Source organism: Bos javanicus, chromosome 10 (assembly GCF_032452875.1).
Source record: "Bos javanicus breed banteng chromosome 10, ARS-OSU_banteng_1.0, whole genome shotgun sequence".
NCBI classification, from domain to species: Eukaryota; Metazoa; Chordata; class Mammalia; order Artiodactyla; family Bovidae; genus Bos; species Bos javanicus.
Window position 1 is genome coordinate 1,152,139 of NC_083877.1, and position 19,961 is coordinate 1,172,099.

Genomic DNA, 19,961 nt, shown 5'->3' on the forward strand with positions numbered 1-19,961 from the left:
CTGTGGCAGCTCTGCCCCAGTGAGGGTTGAGCGTGAAGGTGGTACAGCTGCTTGTCTTGGGGGGACCCTGGTGGCGCCAAGTGTGCAGGGACACGGACTGCCTCCTCAGCAGGAGTTATGGCCCGATCAGAGGCTTTTTTCCAGCCTCTCGTAGCTGGTGCTCAGGGGGCCTCTTTGGCCAGTCTTTCTTCGTATCCCCGCCCGTTCAGGCACTTAGAGGGATCCCTTGCCTGGGGTCCTTCTCTGTTGTTCAGGCTTCAGGCACTTAGAAGGCCACCCTGGGTGGGGTCCTGCTCTGTAGTTTGGTACATCAGTCACTGAAGGGGGCACACTGGGTGGGGTCCTGCTCGGTGAAAGTGAAGTCGCTCGGTCGTGTCCGACTCTTTGTGACCCTGTGGACTGTAGCCTACCAGGCTTCTCCATCCATGGGGATTCTCCAGGCAAGAATACTGGAGTTGGTTACCATTTCCTTCTCCAGGGGATCTTCCTGACCCAGGGATCGAACCCGGATCGAACCTTCCAGTAGATCTCCATTCCTGCCTGGCATATGTATGGTTGCGGCAAGGACTGTCTGATTCTCACTCCATTTAGGCTGCCACAGATCAGCTGTTTCACTCTCAGCCTTAAATGCTTCTCCTCTGACTCAGTTGCCCCGCTGTGGGGATCGGACCCCCGCTTCAGTCCCCCACCCGCCCAGGGCAGGTCCGGTCCTGCTAACACTCCTGTTTTTCCCCCGAGTTCCTTCATCCTACCGAGTTTTGCGTGGTTCTGTGTGTGCTTTTCCGCTGGTCAGGTCCTCCTGTCCGCTCTCCGCTGGTGTGCTGCATGCACTTCTGTGTCTGAAGGTGTATTCCTGGTGTATCCGTGGAGAAGAGATGGACTCCATGTCCACCTACTCCTCCGGCATCTTGTTCTCTCTCTCTTTTTAGATTTTTTATCTAAAAAACATAGATACAGGAAATTGGATACCAGAAACCCTCTCATTCTTTGATTTCCCTCGCTGTAACCACCACTACATTGATATTATCTTGATTTTTAATTCTGGGTAATTTGGATGTATTTTTTCTTTTCCTCTGGCCTTACCTATTTTTCAAATATATTTATTTGTGTTTTCCTGCTTTCTGGGAGTTTTTCTCAATATGATCTTCCAGTTTCAATTTTGTTCCATTTGATCTTTATGCTATACATTGTGTTTACTTCAACTATTTTATTTTTCATTCCTAGTAATTTGGCTTGGTTCTTTCCTGTGTTTTTTTGTTCTTTCATGTCACTGTATTTCTTTTAGTATAGTTAATTTAAAATTCTTGGTCAGTCACTTCTAAAATTTCTGCTGCTGATAGGTCTGTAGTTGACTGTGCTGTCTGTGTTTTGAACTGGTTGTACTCTCAAATACCTTGTTACTTTGGCCTGTAAGTTCATTCTTCTCCAGGCATATCAGCTGTTCCATCGGGTGCTGGAATGGAGGTGGCACACCCCGATCCATGCTAGTTCTGGTAAACTCAGGATAGGGGGGCAGGTGTGGGGCTTGCCCACCCTAAACTAGGGTGGGCGAGCCCCAGGCAGCAGAGGAGCCACAGTTAATCACCCTTCCCTCCCCAGAATAGCTCCTCGGGTGCAGGCATCAGCCTTTGCCTGCCCCAGCAGCACTCGAAGCAGGTGCTCCTGGGCGGTCACTCCCAGCTCTAGGGCTTGGAGCAGGGGTGTGAGGAGAAACCGCCCTGGCTACTCAGTCCGCGGCTGTTTTCCTCAGTCCCTCCCAAGGCAGGACTTCTACGCCAAAACCTCTGCTTTAGAAAAAGTATAGGAGAATGTTTTCTAACTTGGAGGAATAGAAATTAGACAAACATTTCTATATAACTGTGGGCAAATAAACAAAGGAAAAATAACAGCAGGCGAGGAGGATGTATTTCCATTCCTACCAGATATGGAATTAATATCCAGAATATATAGAAAAACTTACAGGGAAGAAAAAGAGAAAAATTAAACAAGTCATATAGAGATATTTCACATAAGAGAAAAAAATATGAGTAGTCAGCAATCTGGGAAGTGTGAGTTAAAATACTCAAATAGTGTAGCTTCCTCATTAAATTGGCAGTTATTTAAAATGTCTACCTAAAGAAATGTAGATACAGGAAATTAGATACCAGAAGCTCTCTCATTCTGGTAATTACAAAAAAACCCTGAAGGGTCCATCAACAGGTAAATGGTTAAATGAATTAATAGTATTGTACATCCATACTGTTAAAAGAAATACTTCATTTATTGAGATACAGAAGTTTTGCATAATTCATTATTTATAAAAATTATAGATTATATACAGTATGAAACCATTTATGGTTTAAAAAAAAAAGCTAGATAGTTAAAAATTTAAATGATGGAGAAGGAAATGGCAACCCACTCCAGTGTTCTTGCCTGGAGAATCCCAGGGACAGGGGAGCCTGGTGGGCTGCCGTCTCTGGGGTCACACAGAGTCGGACACGACTGAAGTGACTTAGCAGCAGCAGCGATAGGAAAGTAAGTGATATGAAACAGCATTTCTATCCTGTATGTTGACCTGGCTGTAGGTGTGTTCTGTTATTTGAGGAAAGATAAATCTTAGGAACCCTTACCTCAGGCTTTTTAAAACACAGGGTACCACTTAGCCACCAGGAAGCCCATTAAAAGACAGGGAGGTCCAGTAATCAGTCTTTTAGGAAATTGGTAATGATGTCACCTAAACTTGAAACATTAAAAAAAAAAAAAGTGTTCTCAACTATGTAAAATCTTTCTCCTCGTACCTTCTCAAATGTAATCCTAGGAATTTTGCCTGTAAACAAAGCATTTCTGGGCCAGAAATACTTTCTCTCTTTATAGCAAGGCTTCACATTATATTGAGTGCCACAGGTTCCATCATTTTTAAAGGACACAGACATAAATGATAAATAATGGATATAAAAATATTACAATCTACCACCTCAAAAAATATTGTTTATGGAGCTTGGAGATTCAAGTATTGATTGCAGTTTTATTTTGAAAAGAATGCTACAACTTAAGTGGTTTTTCTTCCTCATGTTTATATTAAAAGAAAAGCAAATAAACTCTATTTTAATTAAAAAATTTAAATGGAAACATGAATATTCTTTCTAAAAAGCAATTCTTTGTTTATTTGGCTGCAGTGGGTCTTAGGTGTGACACATGGGATATAGTTCCCTAACCAGGGATTGAACCCAGGCTCCCTGCATTGGGAGCACAGAGTCTTAGCCACTAGACCACCAGGGAAGTTTCTGGATATTCTTTTAAGTTTGAATGATGTTACCACAGAATGCCTTGTAACACAGCTGAAAATTTTTCCTTTCAAAAGAAATGGGAAAAAAAATTGGTCTATCGGAAGATTTAGATTTCATAGGCTGCTGGATTTTTCATGGTTTTGTTATCCAAAGATATTTAGCATTTATAATAATAGCTTTATAGTCTTTGATGTGGATGTCCATACTTTAAACTTCAAACACTTCTGAATCCTTTAAGACCCGTCTAATGGCAGTGATGTCACACTGCAGCCTCTAACAGCAAGCAGCCGGGCTTTTGCCGGGCCCACTGCTTGCCCCCAGCAGTCTGCTGCCAGTAGAACCACTACACCAGCACCTGACCTCAGACTTCCGAAATGTGAGTGGTCTGACGGCAGCCTGCTCGTGATCACCTCTGCTAATGGAGGCCCCTTGAGTCAGAAAGGCTCCAAAATACAAGATAATCAGCAAGTCATTTATATTTGAAGTACATTACAGAAATTGCTGTGCAGCAAGTTTTCCTCCCGAATAGTGAAATGAATGTGCATCCATTAGTAGTGAGTGCCCAGCTGTATGATGGCATGGCATCCAGAAAGAGGGAATTTATCCCGTATGTTCCAGATAGATAATATACTTGAGATGATTAAAAATTGATCACGCTGTCAATAAAAATGTTTTCTTTCTGTATTAGTGGTGTATTCTGGGTGGCTTCAGTGAAGGTCTCTGAATTGCAGAGAATTGTATGTGAGAGTATTCCATTTTAAGGACTAGTTGGGTCCTACCTGTGCTACTGCTACAATCACAAGGTAATTGTTTGGGAGGATGAAGAAAAGACCTGCAACTAAGGCCAGGTTTACTATTTTATCTTTTGCAGAGTTAATATTGTTGACCTGTTCCCCCCTTTTTTCTAAAGTAGCCTCTTGGATTTAAGGAATGTAAGAGGAACCAATGATTAGGCATCGAAGGTTGGTTGAGAAGATACTGTTCCATGTATTGAGCTAGAAAAAGTGGATCCTGCCTGTTTAGAGCTTTGATCTGAGCTCTGCCTTGGAACAGGAAGGTTTAAAAATAAATGCATTTATTTAAAAATAATTTCTCTGTTTGTGAAAGTAGTATATCTTCTTTACTCGGCAGATATTTATTTAGAACCTCTGTGTGCCAGAATGTGTTTTAGGTCAGGGGGATTTTGGTGAATTAATCCTTGCTGTTATACTCTTTGCGTCTGTGGTTGTGTGCATGTGTGCCTGTGTGTTGGGGCATGTTTTATGTAGAAAGTAAAATAGTATTTTAAGACTCCCACTGTTATCATCTTAGGGTAGTGTTCCTATTTTTTAATGTGCAAATAAATTTCTTGATACAGTGTATACACACAGAGAATTGTGTATGTTGTTGCTTTACTATATATGGTTGAGACCATATATATCATATATGATTCTATATCTCACTTTTTTGATTAATACAATACTATGAGTATTTTCTCATGTTATTCAATATTCTTTGACCTAGATGTCTAATCCATTATAGATAAGAATTCATTCATTCCTCAGTTAATAGACATTTAGGACATTTATCTTGCTGTTATAACTAATGCTGCAATGAATACCTTTGCACCTCATCTTTATTCTCATTTAAATAAGTTTCTAGATTTTTCAAACAAGGTTGAATAAACTTTGGCAAGTTTAAGTCCTGATCCAGACTGTTACCTGTATGGTGGGACCCACTGATAGAGAGCATAACATTTTTCTTCTTAACTTTGTAGGAGGCAAAGAAGATAGAAAAGTCTTGCCCTTCACAAGTTTGCTTTTAGCTTTTATTTGTGCATGCTGAGCATTACTGTTTTTGTGGCTGTGTCGCAAAGGCTTCCCAAGACTTGTTTCTGATCAAGTGATTGCAGCACACCAGAAGCTAGTGTTGAAATACATTTTTTTCAGACATTAACTCTCAGGTCTCACCAGGCTAGTGCCAAACTGTGCATATTAAATATATCCCTACCTTGGAAGCATTTCTACAGGGAAATTGAATAGTGGCAGCATTAGAATCACAGACACAACTCTCTGGCCTGTTGTAATTTAAGGATTTAGTATGTCAGTGCTGCTAGCGCTGAGAGTTAAATTGAAATAGCACAGACTCTTTATCTGCACTGCGGGTAAGAGTGGGCTTATGTTTGTTCTTGGGAACACCGTGAGCTGCCCTGATTAAAAGGATGGTCAGATCTGTGTATTTCTGAGCTCTTGAGTAGGTAGGTACATAGGTTAAGAAAAGGGAGTTGTAAAAGCTGGCAGCTGAATATCACCCTTGAGAGTTGAACTGTAATTAACTTTATTTTTAATATGAGAAAGTTATTTCATTTGAGAACTGGAAAATGCTCTGGATGTAGGTAAAGAGCAGTAATGACTTTACAGTCTCAAGACAATACCTAGAGGGAACTGGGAGGAACTAAATGAACAGTCTGGAGTTTAGCATATAAACTTAATCACATTGGAGAGGTACAAAAATGCAGGCTCTTGGCTCTGGTCCTGTCTGGTAGCCATGCTTAAGTCATCCAGAAAAGGTGAACAAGTCAACTTTTCTGGGTTGCTTAGGGTTGTTAGATGTAAAGGCAGATAACATTTCAGAGATTTTCAACAACAGTAAGCACTGTAGGACTTGGTAATATTAGCTGTATCTTGTGTAGTTTCTTCAGGTATATTTTTTAATTTCTGAGTTTCCTAAAAAATCCTGAAGAGAAAATTGACTCTTTGAGAGGTTGTTTGATTTACTTACAGTCATGAAATAGATACCAACTCTCCTCTGATTTTTTTTTTTTTTAAATATTTGGAATACCTCTTTTACATGCCTTAGGGGTGGTGGTTTAGTTGCTAATTCGTGTCTTGACTCTCACAACCCCATGGACTGTAGCCAGCCAGGCTCCTCTGTCCAGTCGATTCTCTAGGCAAGAATACTGGAGTGGGCTGCCATTTCCTTCTCCCCAACTCTCCTGATTCTTAACCCAGTGAGTCCTTTCCACTTCACTTTGAGGCTTTGTCTACATCAGTAATATTCCTGACAATCAGATATTCTACATAGGAATACCAGCCAGGAGACTATTTTCTACAGTTTTAAATAGTAAAAATTAAAATGTATCACATGCCAATTTAAAACTTTATGCCAATTTCCTAATTATTAATTGTGTCTGACTCTTTGCGACCCCATGGACTGCAGCACACCAGGCTTCCTTGTCCTCCACTATTTCCTGGAGCTTGCTCAAACTCAACCATCTCATCCTCTGTCGCCCCTTCTCCTCCTAAATAATAAATACAGCAAAATGCCTGGATATAAATAACAAGTATATTGGATGTTAGATGCTAAAAACTAAATCCAAATAGTTCTTCTCTTTGAATAGTTAATATAGTTGGTAGGAAACTTGCTTTGTATGCAGTAGTACATGGCACATTCCCTTGGCCGCCACACTGCATTCGATTCAAAATGTTCACATAGAATTCTGATGTTCTGTCAAGAATGTAACTTTCCTAAATTGCTCTATTGACTTTTAGGTGTGTGTGTGGCTGTATTAGCATTATCTTTATAAGCAACTGATGGAAAATATGAATGTTTGGGCATCAAAAAAGCATAGGCTCTAGGCGCCGGGCCTCAGTAGTTGCAGCTCGCGGGCCCTAGCGTGTGGGCTCGGTCGCTGTGGTGCGTGGGCTTAGCTACTCCACGGCAGGTGGAATTTTCCCAGACCAGGGATCGAACCAGTGGCCCCTGCATGGCAGGAAGATTCTTATTCTCTGCACCACCAGGGAAGTCCAAAATACATTTTTTAAATAAAACACTTTTACTTTATTCTTTCTTCATATTCCAGTTAGAAACCTTTTTTTTCCATAATTGTATGTGTAAGCATCTCATGACTTTGAATTTCATTTCAAGCAGTGAAAGGAGAGGTAAGAACAAAATAATTGTTTAAAAAGGGTGTATGTTGGTCCTGAGATCTGATTTTACCTGACTTAAAACTCTAATAGGCAGCCTGCTTCTGTCTTATGGATGTTGGTAGAAGACACCGTATTCTTGGGACAGGAACAGAGCCCCTGCTAGGCTAGATGCTCCAGATGTTTCTTATTTTCTTACAAAACCTGTATGAAATAGATTAAAAAATTTTTTCTATTTATACTTTTTTTTATAGAGTCAGAACAGACTTAAGCAAATAAGTAACTTGCATAAGTTTTGCCCAGCCAGTAAGTGGCAGAGCCAAGACTGGAACCAGCGTCTCTGAGCTCCGTTCTTTTACCTCTATGTTTTGTAGTATACAATTCTCTTAGGTCTCAGGTTGTTGGGTGGAGAGATCTGTATATATCTTTAGATTAAGATTTTAAATTTTGTGTATTTTCCTATGTATTCTTATTGGTTTCTAGCTTTTTTAATATATCAGTTTCTGATGGAAATATTAAAAAGCAATTGATCATGGATTTTGTCCATTGATCTATATAATTCTGACTTTCAAGTTTATACAGTTCAAAACTATTATGTATTTAGAAACTACATATAATTATAAATTACATAATTATAAAAACTAAAATTATATAAGTATCAACACAAAAAGAAAGTGAAGTCGCTCATTCGTGTCCTACTCTGCGACCCCATGGACTATAGCCTGTCAGACTCCTCCGTCCATGGCAATACTGGAGTGGGTTGCCATTTCTTCCTCTAGGGGATCTTCCTGACCCAAGAATCGAACCTGGGTCTCCTGTACTGCAGTTAGACTCTACCATTTAAGCCACCAGGGAAGACAAAAACAAAAGTATATATAATTTACATAGCTCAAAGATACATAGGTTCGGGCCAGTTATTCTTCCTAACAAGTTGTTTTCCTTCCTTATCATTTTGTTCACTTATTTTTCCTTGTGTTTATGTACTATTATTATATGAGCTATTTTGAGAGTTGGTATCTGTCAGATACATCTTTTTTTTTCATCTTATTTTCAGTGTTCCTGATTGGTTTTGTCTTAGGTGTGTTTCTTGCAAGAACTATATAGCCATAGTTTGGGATTTTCTTTTTTTTTTTTAAATCCAGCCTCGTTCAGTTCAGTTCAGTTCAGTCGCTCAGTCGTGTCCGACTCTTTGCGACCCCATGAATCGCAGCATGCCAGGCCTCCCTGTCCATCACCAACTCCCGGAGTTCACTCAGACTCATGTCCATCGAGTCAGTGATGCCATCCAGCCATCTCATCCTCTGTCGTCCCCTTCTCCTCCTGCCCTCAATCCCTCCCAGCATCAGAGTCTTTTCCAATGCCTGGTAACTCCTGTCTTTTAAAAACTGGCCCCCTATAATGTGTTTAGAACCTGCATTTCGTTCTGTATTTTGAATGTCACAGAAGGGCGCTCAGTAGCGGTGCTCTGTGCGTTTTAACTCAAGCTCTGTCATAGTAGTAGCCCCTTTGCAGGTTTGCATTTCTAGAGCTCTCGTGACTCACAACTAAAAAGTGGTCCAAGTTAGCAAGGAAGTTAAGCGCTGGACCTGGTGTGTTTTGCCTTTGTCAGTCTGTTTTTCCTTCTGTGCTTAGTTGCTCAGTCATATCCGACTCTTTGCGACCCCATGGACCGTAGCCCACCAGGCTTCTCTGTCCATGGGGATTCTCCAGGCAAGAACACTGCAGTGGGTTGCCATGCCCTCCTCCAGGGGATCTTTGCAACTCAGGGATTGAACCCAAGTCTCCTCCATTGCAGGTGGATTCTTTACCAGCTGAGCCACCAGGGAAGCTCAAGAATACTGGAGTGGGTAGCCTATCCCTTCTCCAGGGGAACTTCCCGACCCAGGAATCGAAGTGGGGTCTCCTGCCTTGCAGGCAGAGTCTTTGCCAGCTGAGCCACCAGGGACGCCCTGGCAGCCTTTCCTTACTAGGTCATTATTTGTCATGTTTTCTCCACCAAGAAAAGTGCACCTAACATCCTGCAGAAACACCAGCGATGCTGGTGGAGCAAGCAGCAGAGGCGGCAGTGCGTGTGGTCCATGTCACCCGCTCTGTAACCGTGTTGCTTCTCCTCCGTGCAGTGTGGCTTCCTGCTGTGGTGCATGGCTCCCAGCCCTGCCAATGGAGCAGACCTGCTCTACAAGCGCATCATCCGGCCTTTCTTCCTGAAGCACGAGTCCCAAGTAGACAATGTGGTGAACGACCTGAAGGACAAAGCCAAAGAGACTGCAGACACCATCTCCAAGGAAGGTATGGCTTGGGGGCAGCCTGGCTCAGTGTGCGAGGGGCCGGGGTCATACTGGCCCAGACAGCGGGCTTCCTCACTTCACGTCCTGTTGGCTTTCCTCAGCCACGTGCCAAGGCTGTTCTGGGATTTCTCCACCAAGGCTTTCCCTGTTGCCTTTACTGTTCCCAACATTCTTCTGCCATGCCACGAATAACACATCATTCACTCAGCACATTAGGAAAAGTGACTTTCCTGTGGTGGGTGGAGATTTTAGGGGTCATCTGTATTTATATACAAGTCCAGTCTCCCTAATTCATTGCAGGTTGAGCTGCTTGTTATGCTGCTGTTCAAATGGCTTTTGTGAGAGGTGCAAGAGAATGCCCTCTCTCTCAGCCTTTCTCATCCATTCATTCAACAAATACTTATTTACTGAGGTGACTTAATTATGTGCCAAGCATGTTCATAGCACTGGGTATGAGCCAGGGAACCAAACAGACCAGCAGACCATACTGCATGAACCCATGAAGCTTACAGTCTTGTTGAGAGAGAGAGAGAATACAATGAAAAAGCAAGTTACGTGGTGTAGTTAGCACAAAATACAGAGAAAAATAAAATAAATCCAAAGATAGGGAGTGCGCAGGGGCTGAAGGGAAGGTGACAGTTTTAAAGAGTGATTTAGGAAATCCTCACAAAGGAGGCAATACTGCGTCACATTTGAAAGTGTTAAGGGAAGGAACCATGGGGAAGAAAGCCCCCGTGGGAGAACTAGCATGTGCGAAAGCTGAGAGCAGGGAACGTATGACTGGAAGGGAGTGGCCCAGAGGGAGAGCTGAAGGAGACCAGGCTGCAGAGCAGCTAGAATGGAACATCCCGGTTACTGGAGAGGAGGACCCAAGTGCCCAGGATACTGGGAGAATACTGAAATCAGTGATAATTCAAGTAAGAGCAGTGCTCAAAAGTGATTGTAAGTTTGGAGCTAAAATCTTAAAGAAATGAGGCAGCACAGCCCAAGGGTCAGAGAGAATTGGAAAAAAGATGGGCGGCTGGGAAAGGTCATCTGATGCCATGAGATTCTGAACACAGCCATGAAGATCAAAGACAATGCTTCCTGGACCTCCAGACCCAGAAGTACCAGGGTCATGGAAGGAAATGCATAGGACACTTGAGAAGGCAGTATCCTGGGGAGCAGGCAGGTCTCTGTAAGAGCAACAGGAAGCAGGATCCATTTGGAGAAACGGGTGAGGACAGAGGTCTTCCTGATGATGGGTCGGAAGTTCCAGAGGGCACAGTAAGGGTTTTAGCCCATGGACAGTGGGCATAGAACTAGGGAATTAAAATACAAAAAGGGTTCTACGCTCCTGAGGAAGTGGGAGACGAGAGGTGAGCTGGCCTCTGGGGAAGGAAGACCCCCAGATGGCCCGCTGCAGCCCTGATGCCCCAGCTGATGTGTGTTCTCCTCCTCCTCGCAGACTGTGTCCTCCCCAAGCCCTGCTCCCGGACGCAGCTCCAGTCTCCTTCAGTGCGTTCCTACGTTTCCTCACATCCTCCCACTCTAGGATCGCCAGTTCCTTTTGAAGAGGTTTCTTAACTGTTCTTCTCTGCTGTTAACCAAACCAGCAGCCTCTGGTGATGTCATTTCTGTCTAGTTCACCCACATTTCTCGGCCTTTGATTCTCTTAGATTTCAGTCCTCTAAAATCCTGTTTTACTTTGATAGGATACATTCATAAACTGAGGTTAAGAGTGAAAATAAGAGGGATTTTGAGGTTGACACATTACAGACTCTGAGTTTCTGGATTCTCCAGGAAGTACATTTTTGCAAAGAGCTAGTTGAGAGCCTGCAGTGTCTTTGTAAACTTTAGTCCACAATTTTAAGTGAATGAAGGGAGAGCCGCTGTCGGGCGGCTGGTGCGTAAGGAGGGCAGCCTTGCCTGGCACCCGCTCAGGGCTCTGAGAACAGCTGCAGTCTGGACTCTCAGGAGGCCTCAAGGCTCTCAGAACCCTCCCCGCGGCCCTCAGACACATCACACGAGTTCTTAGAGCACATTCCAAGCCAAGTGGTAATTCGGAAGGCCAGGGAGGACCTGGAATTTCTTGACTGTACACAGGACACTATACACTCAAGGAGCCTCTGCTTCTTGCGATACTCGGAGGGGACAGGACACAGTGGCACAGGCGACACGGTCACTCGAAGGGGCCAGGTCCTCAGTAACTTGGCTGCAGTGCTCAGGAGCTGCGTTTGAAGAGTTCTCAGGTCCATTTCCTGGAAACTCTGCTAGCCCTGCCCACAGACCTCCGTGTGTCCTCATCTGAGCGTGAGTCACCCACGGCGTCACCCACAATAGGAGCCACATCGGCACACAGCTGGGTTACACACAGCTCTGATACAGTTTTCTCTCCTTCTAACAGCCAGGAAAGCCGCCGTGAGTTTACTGGGCGAGGAGAAGAAGAGCACCTAGACCGCTGACTGGCCGGAGCCTCCCTGGCGCCTCTGCGCCTCCCACTGGAGCGCGATACCGTATTAGGGGCTGTGGTGTATGGTCGTTTTAATAATGTTGCCTTGGAAACATTTTTGATATATTAAACAAAGGAATGTGTTGTAAGGTTTTTTTGCTTACTTTTACTGTTTATATACTTAGGGAGCATTTACATTTAATGCAATGGGCAGTGTCCAGGTTTTCAGAAAATATATTATGCCTCTGGGTAGGAAAAGACCTATGTTACCATCCTGTAGGAAATATAAACTTAAAATTATATATCCCACAGGCTTTGTACTGCAGTGGGCTCTCTCTGCATGCATTTTCTCTGTACTTACCCTGTACTTACATTTTAGGATACTCTTTAAGAAAATGTTTCAATGTTTTTAATGTATCTGTGCATACACACATGTAGGGAAATGTTACTGTCTATAGCCTGCATATTGCTTATGGGGAGCACCAGCCAGAGGCTGAAGGTTCCATTGTGTTGGTGTGATCTGCTGAATAATACTTCAGAAAATTAATACAAATGAGCAGTGTTTCAAAGGAACAGTTAAGTGATAAATGAGGCAGAAGGGAGGTTGGCCTGGTGGTTTCCTAACATTGTAGCAGCTGAATACCAGAACAGCTTTGTGAAGCAGTCAGCTAAGTGATAAATGGGGAAATGTACACACATCACAGTTTCCAGTTCTGTAGAACTAGCAATATTGTCTTGTAGCTTTTAAAAAACTGGCTGATACACTTTGTTGTGGAAACCATCCCTGGTTTCACTTTCATAGCTGAGTAACATGTTGGTTTAGTCTTGTTTCTTTTCCAGTCTTTTGAAAAGCCTCTACTTTAAGGACCCTCCAGAGACTTGCCCACCTCTCATTACATGTACGTTCTTGTTTGTATCATTAGCACCTACATGCTCATGGTGACACCAGGCTCGAAGAGCAGTTCTCAGAGAAGTATGACATGCTGCACAGCCTAGCTGCTAGTGCTTAAGACAAACACCTTTCCCTTCTTTCCCTGGACTTGAGGGTCAAACAACAGAGGCTTCCCTAGGTTACAAGTCAGAATCATTTGTAGTCCATTTACATACTTTCATCTATATGCTTTATTTTGATGATAAACTATGAGGTTATATGCAGTTTAAGTACAAAATAAAAAGTTAAAATTAATATTACTAGCTTGATTAGCCAAATGGCTTATAGGGACCTTGACAACTTGTCCATACTAAAGAATCTAAGCTTTGCACTGACCATACTGCTAGGATCCTTCTCAGACTAAACTGACTAAAACAAAAGCATTGCAAAACTAACAACCAGGCCTATAAAATATTTTAAGGCAAATAAAGATGATTAGTTCCCTTTTAGAAAACAATTAGGTAAAGTCATAATGATGTGTCACAATGTAATACAAAAGTATGTCAAAGGTATCAAAAATAAGGACAATATCACCCCAATATAACAATATGGATCAGGGCCTTTTTGGGGAGAGAGGAATGTGATGATAATAAAGCACCTTATTAAGCTTATGTTAAAACATAAAATCTTTCAGAAAGCAAACAGCTACTTGTTATTGGAAGAAAATCAAGCCTTAAGTTAAAAAGTTTTAGAAGTACCTCTAGGAGTATTTAAATCCCTTTCCCTATAAATCAAGTATGCTTTCTTAGTGGTAAAAGAATGAAAATTAGCAACTTCTAGCATTCAGACTATATAATCAGACTGTTAGTATACAGAATATGTAACTTGTAGTGTAGAAAATATCAGGCAAGATGGTGAAGCATGAAAGTTACTATTGCTTATAACTACTTACAGGCTAATATCAATTTAGACAGAAATTTCTGAATGCAATTTTTTTTTTTTTTGTTACCATAGGTTTCTCTTGCAGTACATTCTGTAAGAAATTTTAGTTACTCTTTTTGGCAGTCAGCATGTACATATTAATGACAGGAGAAGCTATGAGTTGAGCAATTCTTGTCTCAGTTTAGATTTCCAAAAAAAACATACTGCTGTGGCTAGAATATTTGAAAAACTAATTGAGCCTGTGTTCAGCTATAAGACAAGTATTTATTTGTACATGAATGGTATTTTGGGGATATGTGAAGGCAAAGAATTCCTACACCAAGACAGTTACTGCTACCCTGGGGAGTCTTCTACCCACAGCCTGAAGAATATGAGCATAACCTTCAAATAAGTTACCACCTGTCCTGAAGATGTGATATATTAAATGGAAATAGATGTAAATAAAATTTTGTTATCTCATTGAGCTTTTGTTATCTCACTGAGCTTTTATAGTCCATTTTCTTTTACGGGGCTTAAAATAAAATGTAAGAAGAATCTTAACACAGATAAACAACCCTTTAACACTGCTGTTCATGGACCGTGTTTCTCACCTGGCCTGTGATTTTCCCCGTGGTGGTGACTACCTGTCAGAGCAAAGACTTTCCCTAAAAACAAGCGAGGGGATATATGTGTACATATGGCTGATTCATGTTGTTGTACAGCAGAAACTAACACAACACTGTAAAGCAATTATACTTCATAAAAAAATATAAAATATTTAAAAGCCAGGAAAAAAAAATACCAGTCAGAAAGAGTTTCTACTAATTAGCAATAAATGGAGAGGAAACCCAAACTCTTCTTGACCTTTGCATAACACAGGTTTGAAGTGCATGGGCTCACTTACAGATTTTTTCAATAAACACACACTGCAGTACTACACAATCTGCGGCTGATTGAATACCCGGGCGCTGCAAAGTTATCACCGAGCGGTTGCCTGAGAGGAGTCAGCTCTAATGCTGGCATAATGCATTACACACAGTCTCACACGGCTACTAGTTGGTGCTACTATTTCATGTAAGTGTATCTTAATATAGTAAACACACATATGCCTCCAAATCATTCTGTGTTTTTAGACTAAGAAAAGAAGAACTGGGGATTTTATTCGAAACGCCTGCCTTTGGAGAGTGCACTTCGGTCAGCATCCGCTCCTGCGTCTGCCTTTGCATGTCTGTATGTCTAGAATCATGGTGTTTAATTAGAAAGTAAGAGATACAGTTCACATCCTTAACCAAATATTAGTTCTGTATGATACAGCAGGAGAAAGTACATATATCTGAGAATGACCTTAAGTTTTTCAGGCTGCTTACTACAGTATTAGCTTATAAAATCTGTAACATACATGCCTCAGAGAATTAAGAGCAATAAAGAGGTTCTTTGGTCAAATCAGAGGTTCTCAAGTATTAGTGTGCATCAGGATTTCCTTGGGGAGGGGAGGAATTGGTAAAAGATTGCTGGTCCCATCCCCGATTCAGGAAGTCTGGGGTGGGGCTGAAACATTTGTATTTGGAACAAGATCCCAGGTGATGCTAATGATACAGAAACCACACTTTGACAAGAAATCACTGAGTTAGGTTAATGGTGTCTTTATACTCAGTATAGAGGTTTTCAGGCCTGGCTGTACATCACCATCATCTGAGCAGCTTTCAGAAAATACTAGTGTCTGCGTCCACTACCAGAAATTTTAACAATCAACTATATACCCAGGTGCCAGTATTTTAAAACTCTTCCAATGTATAACCAGGATTAAGAAAGTGAAATGAAATTCATGTTTTGGCAAGAAAAATTTAAACATAAAAATTCTTTGCTGTTTGGCCTCCCCTCTCCCTCCAACTTCAGCTTCCCTGATAGCTCAGTTGGTAAAGAATCCACCTACAATGCAGGAGACCCTGGTTCGATCCCTGGCTCAAGAAGATCCACTGGAGAAGGGATAGGCTGCCTACTCCAATATTGTTGGGCTTCCTGTGTGGCTCAGCTGGTAAAGAATCCGCCTGCAATGTGGGAGACCTGGGTTCGATCCCTGGGTTGGGAAGATGCCCTGGAGAAGGGAAGAGCTACCCACTCCAGTATTCTAGCCTGGAGAATTCCATGGACTGCATAGTCCATGGGGTTGCAAAGAGCTGAACATGACTGAGCAACTTGCACTCCCCCAATTGTGCATTGTATATCTACATTATGCATTGACCAAACCTCCCCTGACAGCAGGAATACCTGCTCACCATAACCAGCAACATTCTCTCAGCATGAAGACAACTCTTTAAAAGACAACATTCCTTTTTGAGCTTGTAAAAAGTCACATGACCCACCATGATGGCGCTTACATCTGGATTATGAAAACTCAAATACGAATACATCATTTAACGTACTGCCCTCTGTCTCAAAAAACGTATATAAATTGTCTTGACTTTTAATGGGCAGAACAACTCTCTGAGCTTTCTGAGGTGCTCTTCCCAGGCTATAATCTTCAAATTTGGCTCAAATAAAATCTTCCAATTTTTCTTAAGTTGACTAATTTTTTGATGACAGCTACTATTAGAGACTACTGCTGAGGTCAAGAATGCCAAGGTCTGGACAGTTTCTCTTAGCTAATTAGTTCAGCTCATGTGTTAGTTTCCTGTTATTGCTGTAACCAGCACAAATGTATCAGCTTATAGTTCTGAAGGACAGACATCCGAAAGAGGTGGGCAGGGCTGCATTATTTCTGGAGATACAGGAGAACCCATTTTCTTGCTGCTTTCAGCTTCCACACTCTGCCTGTATCCCCATCTGTGGCCCGCTAGTACACTGACCCCGGCTTCCCTTTTATAAGCTTGTCTGTGATTACATTGGGCCGACTTGGATAACCCAGGATACTCTCTCCAGCTCAAGATTCTTAATCTCACATGCAAAGCTTTTTGCCATGAAAGCAACATATTTACTGGTTTTTTTGCGAGGGTGGATGATGGTCAGGCGAACAGCATATTCTGCCTACCCCACTAGTCTCTCTCTTTGGGTACAGAAATTTCGTTATTGTTACCCCCAATATCAAAATAACTGCAAAGAGTATCTTAATGTTGGGAGGGAACTAAAAAAAGAGGAGGATTTAATGAAGAACTACCTTATTCACAACCATGTAGCCTGGAGGTTTATCCTCTGGAAAGAGTGGGGGATCCTTGGAGAGGGGGCACGGGCAGAGTTAAGGGAGGGAAGTTGCATTAAAAGCATGACTGAGTGACCAAATGCTGAGACCCATTTGCCCACCCTGCCTTCTCCCACTAGGCGCCCAGATCTTTATCCTGGGAGCTTGTCAGCCTTCTCTCTGGGGAAGCAGATCAACCTTAGAGAAAACATCTACCTGATATGGACAAGCTTTTTGAAAGGACATTTTGACAACTGATAATTCATCAAATAGTCATAAAACTAAGCAAATAAAATTAGCTCCAAGGAAAACAAAAATAACCATAGCATACTCCAGAGTGTTTCCGGAGATAAGCTAAATCTTCAAAATGCATCTGAATTCCAGGCTGGGGCCAGTGAGTGTGAAATTTTCACAAGCTCCCTGGGGAGTCCAGTACTGCTGCACACCGATCACACTATTTAGCAGCAAAGGTACTGCATAATTCAGCTATGAATGAAACACAGAACGACAATGTACACTTTAAATTGTTGTTGTTCAGTTGCTAAGTTGTGTCCGACTCTGTGACCCCATGGACTGCAGCACGCCAGGCTTCCCTGTCCTTCACTATCTCCCGGAGCTTGCTGAAACTCATGTCCATTGAGTCAGTATGCCATCCAACTAACTCGTCCTCTGTTGCCACCTTCTCCTCCCACCTTCAATCTTTCCCAGCATCAGGGTCTTTTCCAATGAGTTGGCTTTTCGCATCACATGGCCCAAACTATTGGAGCTTCAGCTTCAACATCAGTCCTTCCAATGAATATTCAGGGTTGATTTCCTTTAGGACTGACTGTGGTACTGACTCCAGCACCACAGTTCAAAAGCATCAATTGTTTAGCGCTCAGCTTTCTTTATGGTCCAGCTTTCACATCCATACATGACTACTAGAAAAACCATAGCCTTCACTAGACGGACCTTTGTTGGCAAAGTGATGTCTCTGCTTTTTAATATGCTGTCTATGTTTGTCACAGATTTTTCTTCCAAGGAGCAAGCATCTTTTGAATTCATGGCCACAGTCACCATTTGCAATGATTTTGGAGCCCAAGAAAATAGTCTCTATTTCTATTGCTTCCCCATCTATTTGACATGAAGTGATGGGACCAGATACCATGATCTTTGCTTTTTCAATGTTGAGTTTTAAGCCAGTTTTTTTCACGTTCCTCTTTCACCTTCATCAAGAGGCTCTTTAGTTACTCTTTGCTCTCTGCCTTTAGGGTGGTGTCATCTGCATACCTGAGATTATTGCTATTTCTGCCAGTACTCTTAATCCAGCTTGTTATTCATCCAGCCCACCATTTTGCATGGTATACTCTGCATGTAAGTTAAATAAGCAGGGTAACACTGTACTACAGCCTTGTCATACTCCTTTCCTAATTATAAGCCAGTCCATTATTCCATGTCTGGTTCTAACTGTTGCTTCTTGACCTGTATACAAGTTTCTCAGGAGTCAGGTAAGATGTGATTACAATGATGAAATACAGTGGTAGGAGGGAAGATGGGAAAGATGCATGCATGTCTTGGGAATAAAGAAAGGAAAATGAAATCATCCTCCTCTACAGATGGAAGTTAATGCCTAAATGGAATGCCAATTAAAATTGGCTGCTGCTGCTGCTGCTAAGTCACTTCAGTCGTGTCCGACTCTGTGTGACCCCACAGACGGCAGCCCATCAGGCTCCCCCGTCCCTGGGATTCTCCAGGCAAGAACACTGGAGTGGGTTGCCATTGCCTTCTCCAATGCATGAAAGTGAAAAAAAAAGAAAGTGAAAAAATAAAGTGAAGTCGCTCAGTCGTGTCCGACTCCTAGTGACCTCATGGACTGCATCCCACCAGGCCCCTCTGTCCATGGGATTTTCCAGGCAAGAGTACTGGATTGGGTTGCCATTGCCTTCTCCGATTAAAATTGGCTAGCTCTTTCAATTATGTACAAGTATAAAACTGATAATAATAAAGTCCTTTAAAAAAAGGGCAAAGAAGGTGAACATAATTCACTGAAATGACTCTGTTTTTCACTTGGCTGGCAAAGAAGTAAAGATAACTATTCACTGACTGCAACATGAACAAACAGCAACATGTACAGCAATAGTTGTGAAACCTTTCCTGGCAATCCTATTGCCCTATCTCTAAAACAATTTTAGGTTCTAGGCATCTTTCTGTGACAAATCTTTTACACTGACTGCCCAGTATCCACTCTCAACTACTCACTTTCTTGTCTGCCACTCTATCAGGACTGAGAAGGTTGTATTTCACTTTGTGCCGGAGTTCTTGACAATGAAACAAGTTGGCCAGGACAGGTTTTGAGAAATCCCTGCCTTTCCTTTAACACACTTTCCAGGAAATTTTTGCAGAGACTAACACCTGTGGTCGGCAGTTTTTATTGTGATCGACCAAAAATTGTTATTTTTAACAATTAAACCTCAACATTCAGAAAACTTAGATCATGACATCCAGTCCCATCACTTCATGGCAAATAGATGGGGAAACAGTGGAAAGAGTGGCAGACTTTATTTTGGGGGGCTCCAAAGTCACTGCAGATGGTGACTGCAGCCATGAAATTAAAAGACACTTGCTCCTTGGAAGAAAAGCTATGACCAACCTAGATGGCATATTAAAAAGCAGACATTACTTTGCTGACAAAGGTCCGTCTAGTCAAGGCTATGGTTTTTCCCGTGGTCATGTATGGATGTGAGAGCTGGACTATAAAGAAAGCTGAGTGCTGAAGAATTGATGCTTTTGAACTGTGGTGTTGGAGAAGACTCTTGAGAGTCCCTTTGACTGCAAGGGGATCCAAGGAGTCTAAAGGATATCAGTCCTAACTATTCATTGGAAGGACTGATGTTGAAGCTGAAACTCTTACTTTGGCCACCTGATGCGAAGAACTCATTTGAAAAGACCCTGATGCTGGGTAAGATTGAAGGTGGGAGAAGGGGACGACAGAGGATGAGATGACTGGATGGCATCACCGACTCAGTGGACATGAGTTTGAGTAAACTCTGGAAGTTGGTGATGGACAGGGAAGCCTGGTGCAGTCCATGGGGTTGCAGAGTCAGACATGGAGTGACTGAACTGAA

The 19,961-nt window shown here is 42.2% G+C and overlaps 1 protein-coding gene across 1 annotated transcript in view; it reads left to right on the forward strand.

Annotated features, from left to right (window-relative positions):
- The window catches only part of REEP5 (receptor accessory protein 5), a 52,576-nt gene extending 38,410 nt beyond the window's left edge, over window positions 1-14,166 (forward strand). The window contains exons 4-5 of the mRNA XM_061429910.1: window positions 9,292-9,460; window positions 11,846-14,166. Coding sequence (XP_061285894.1) covers window positions 9,292-9,460; window positions 11,846-11,895 — 219 coding nt within the window. The 3' untranslated portion in view covers window positions 11,896-14,166. The remainder of the gene's footprint in view (window positions 1-9,291; window positions 9,461-11,845) is intronic.
- The last annotated feature ends 5,795 nt before the right edge of the window (window positions 14,167-19,961 follow it).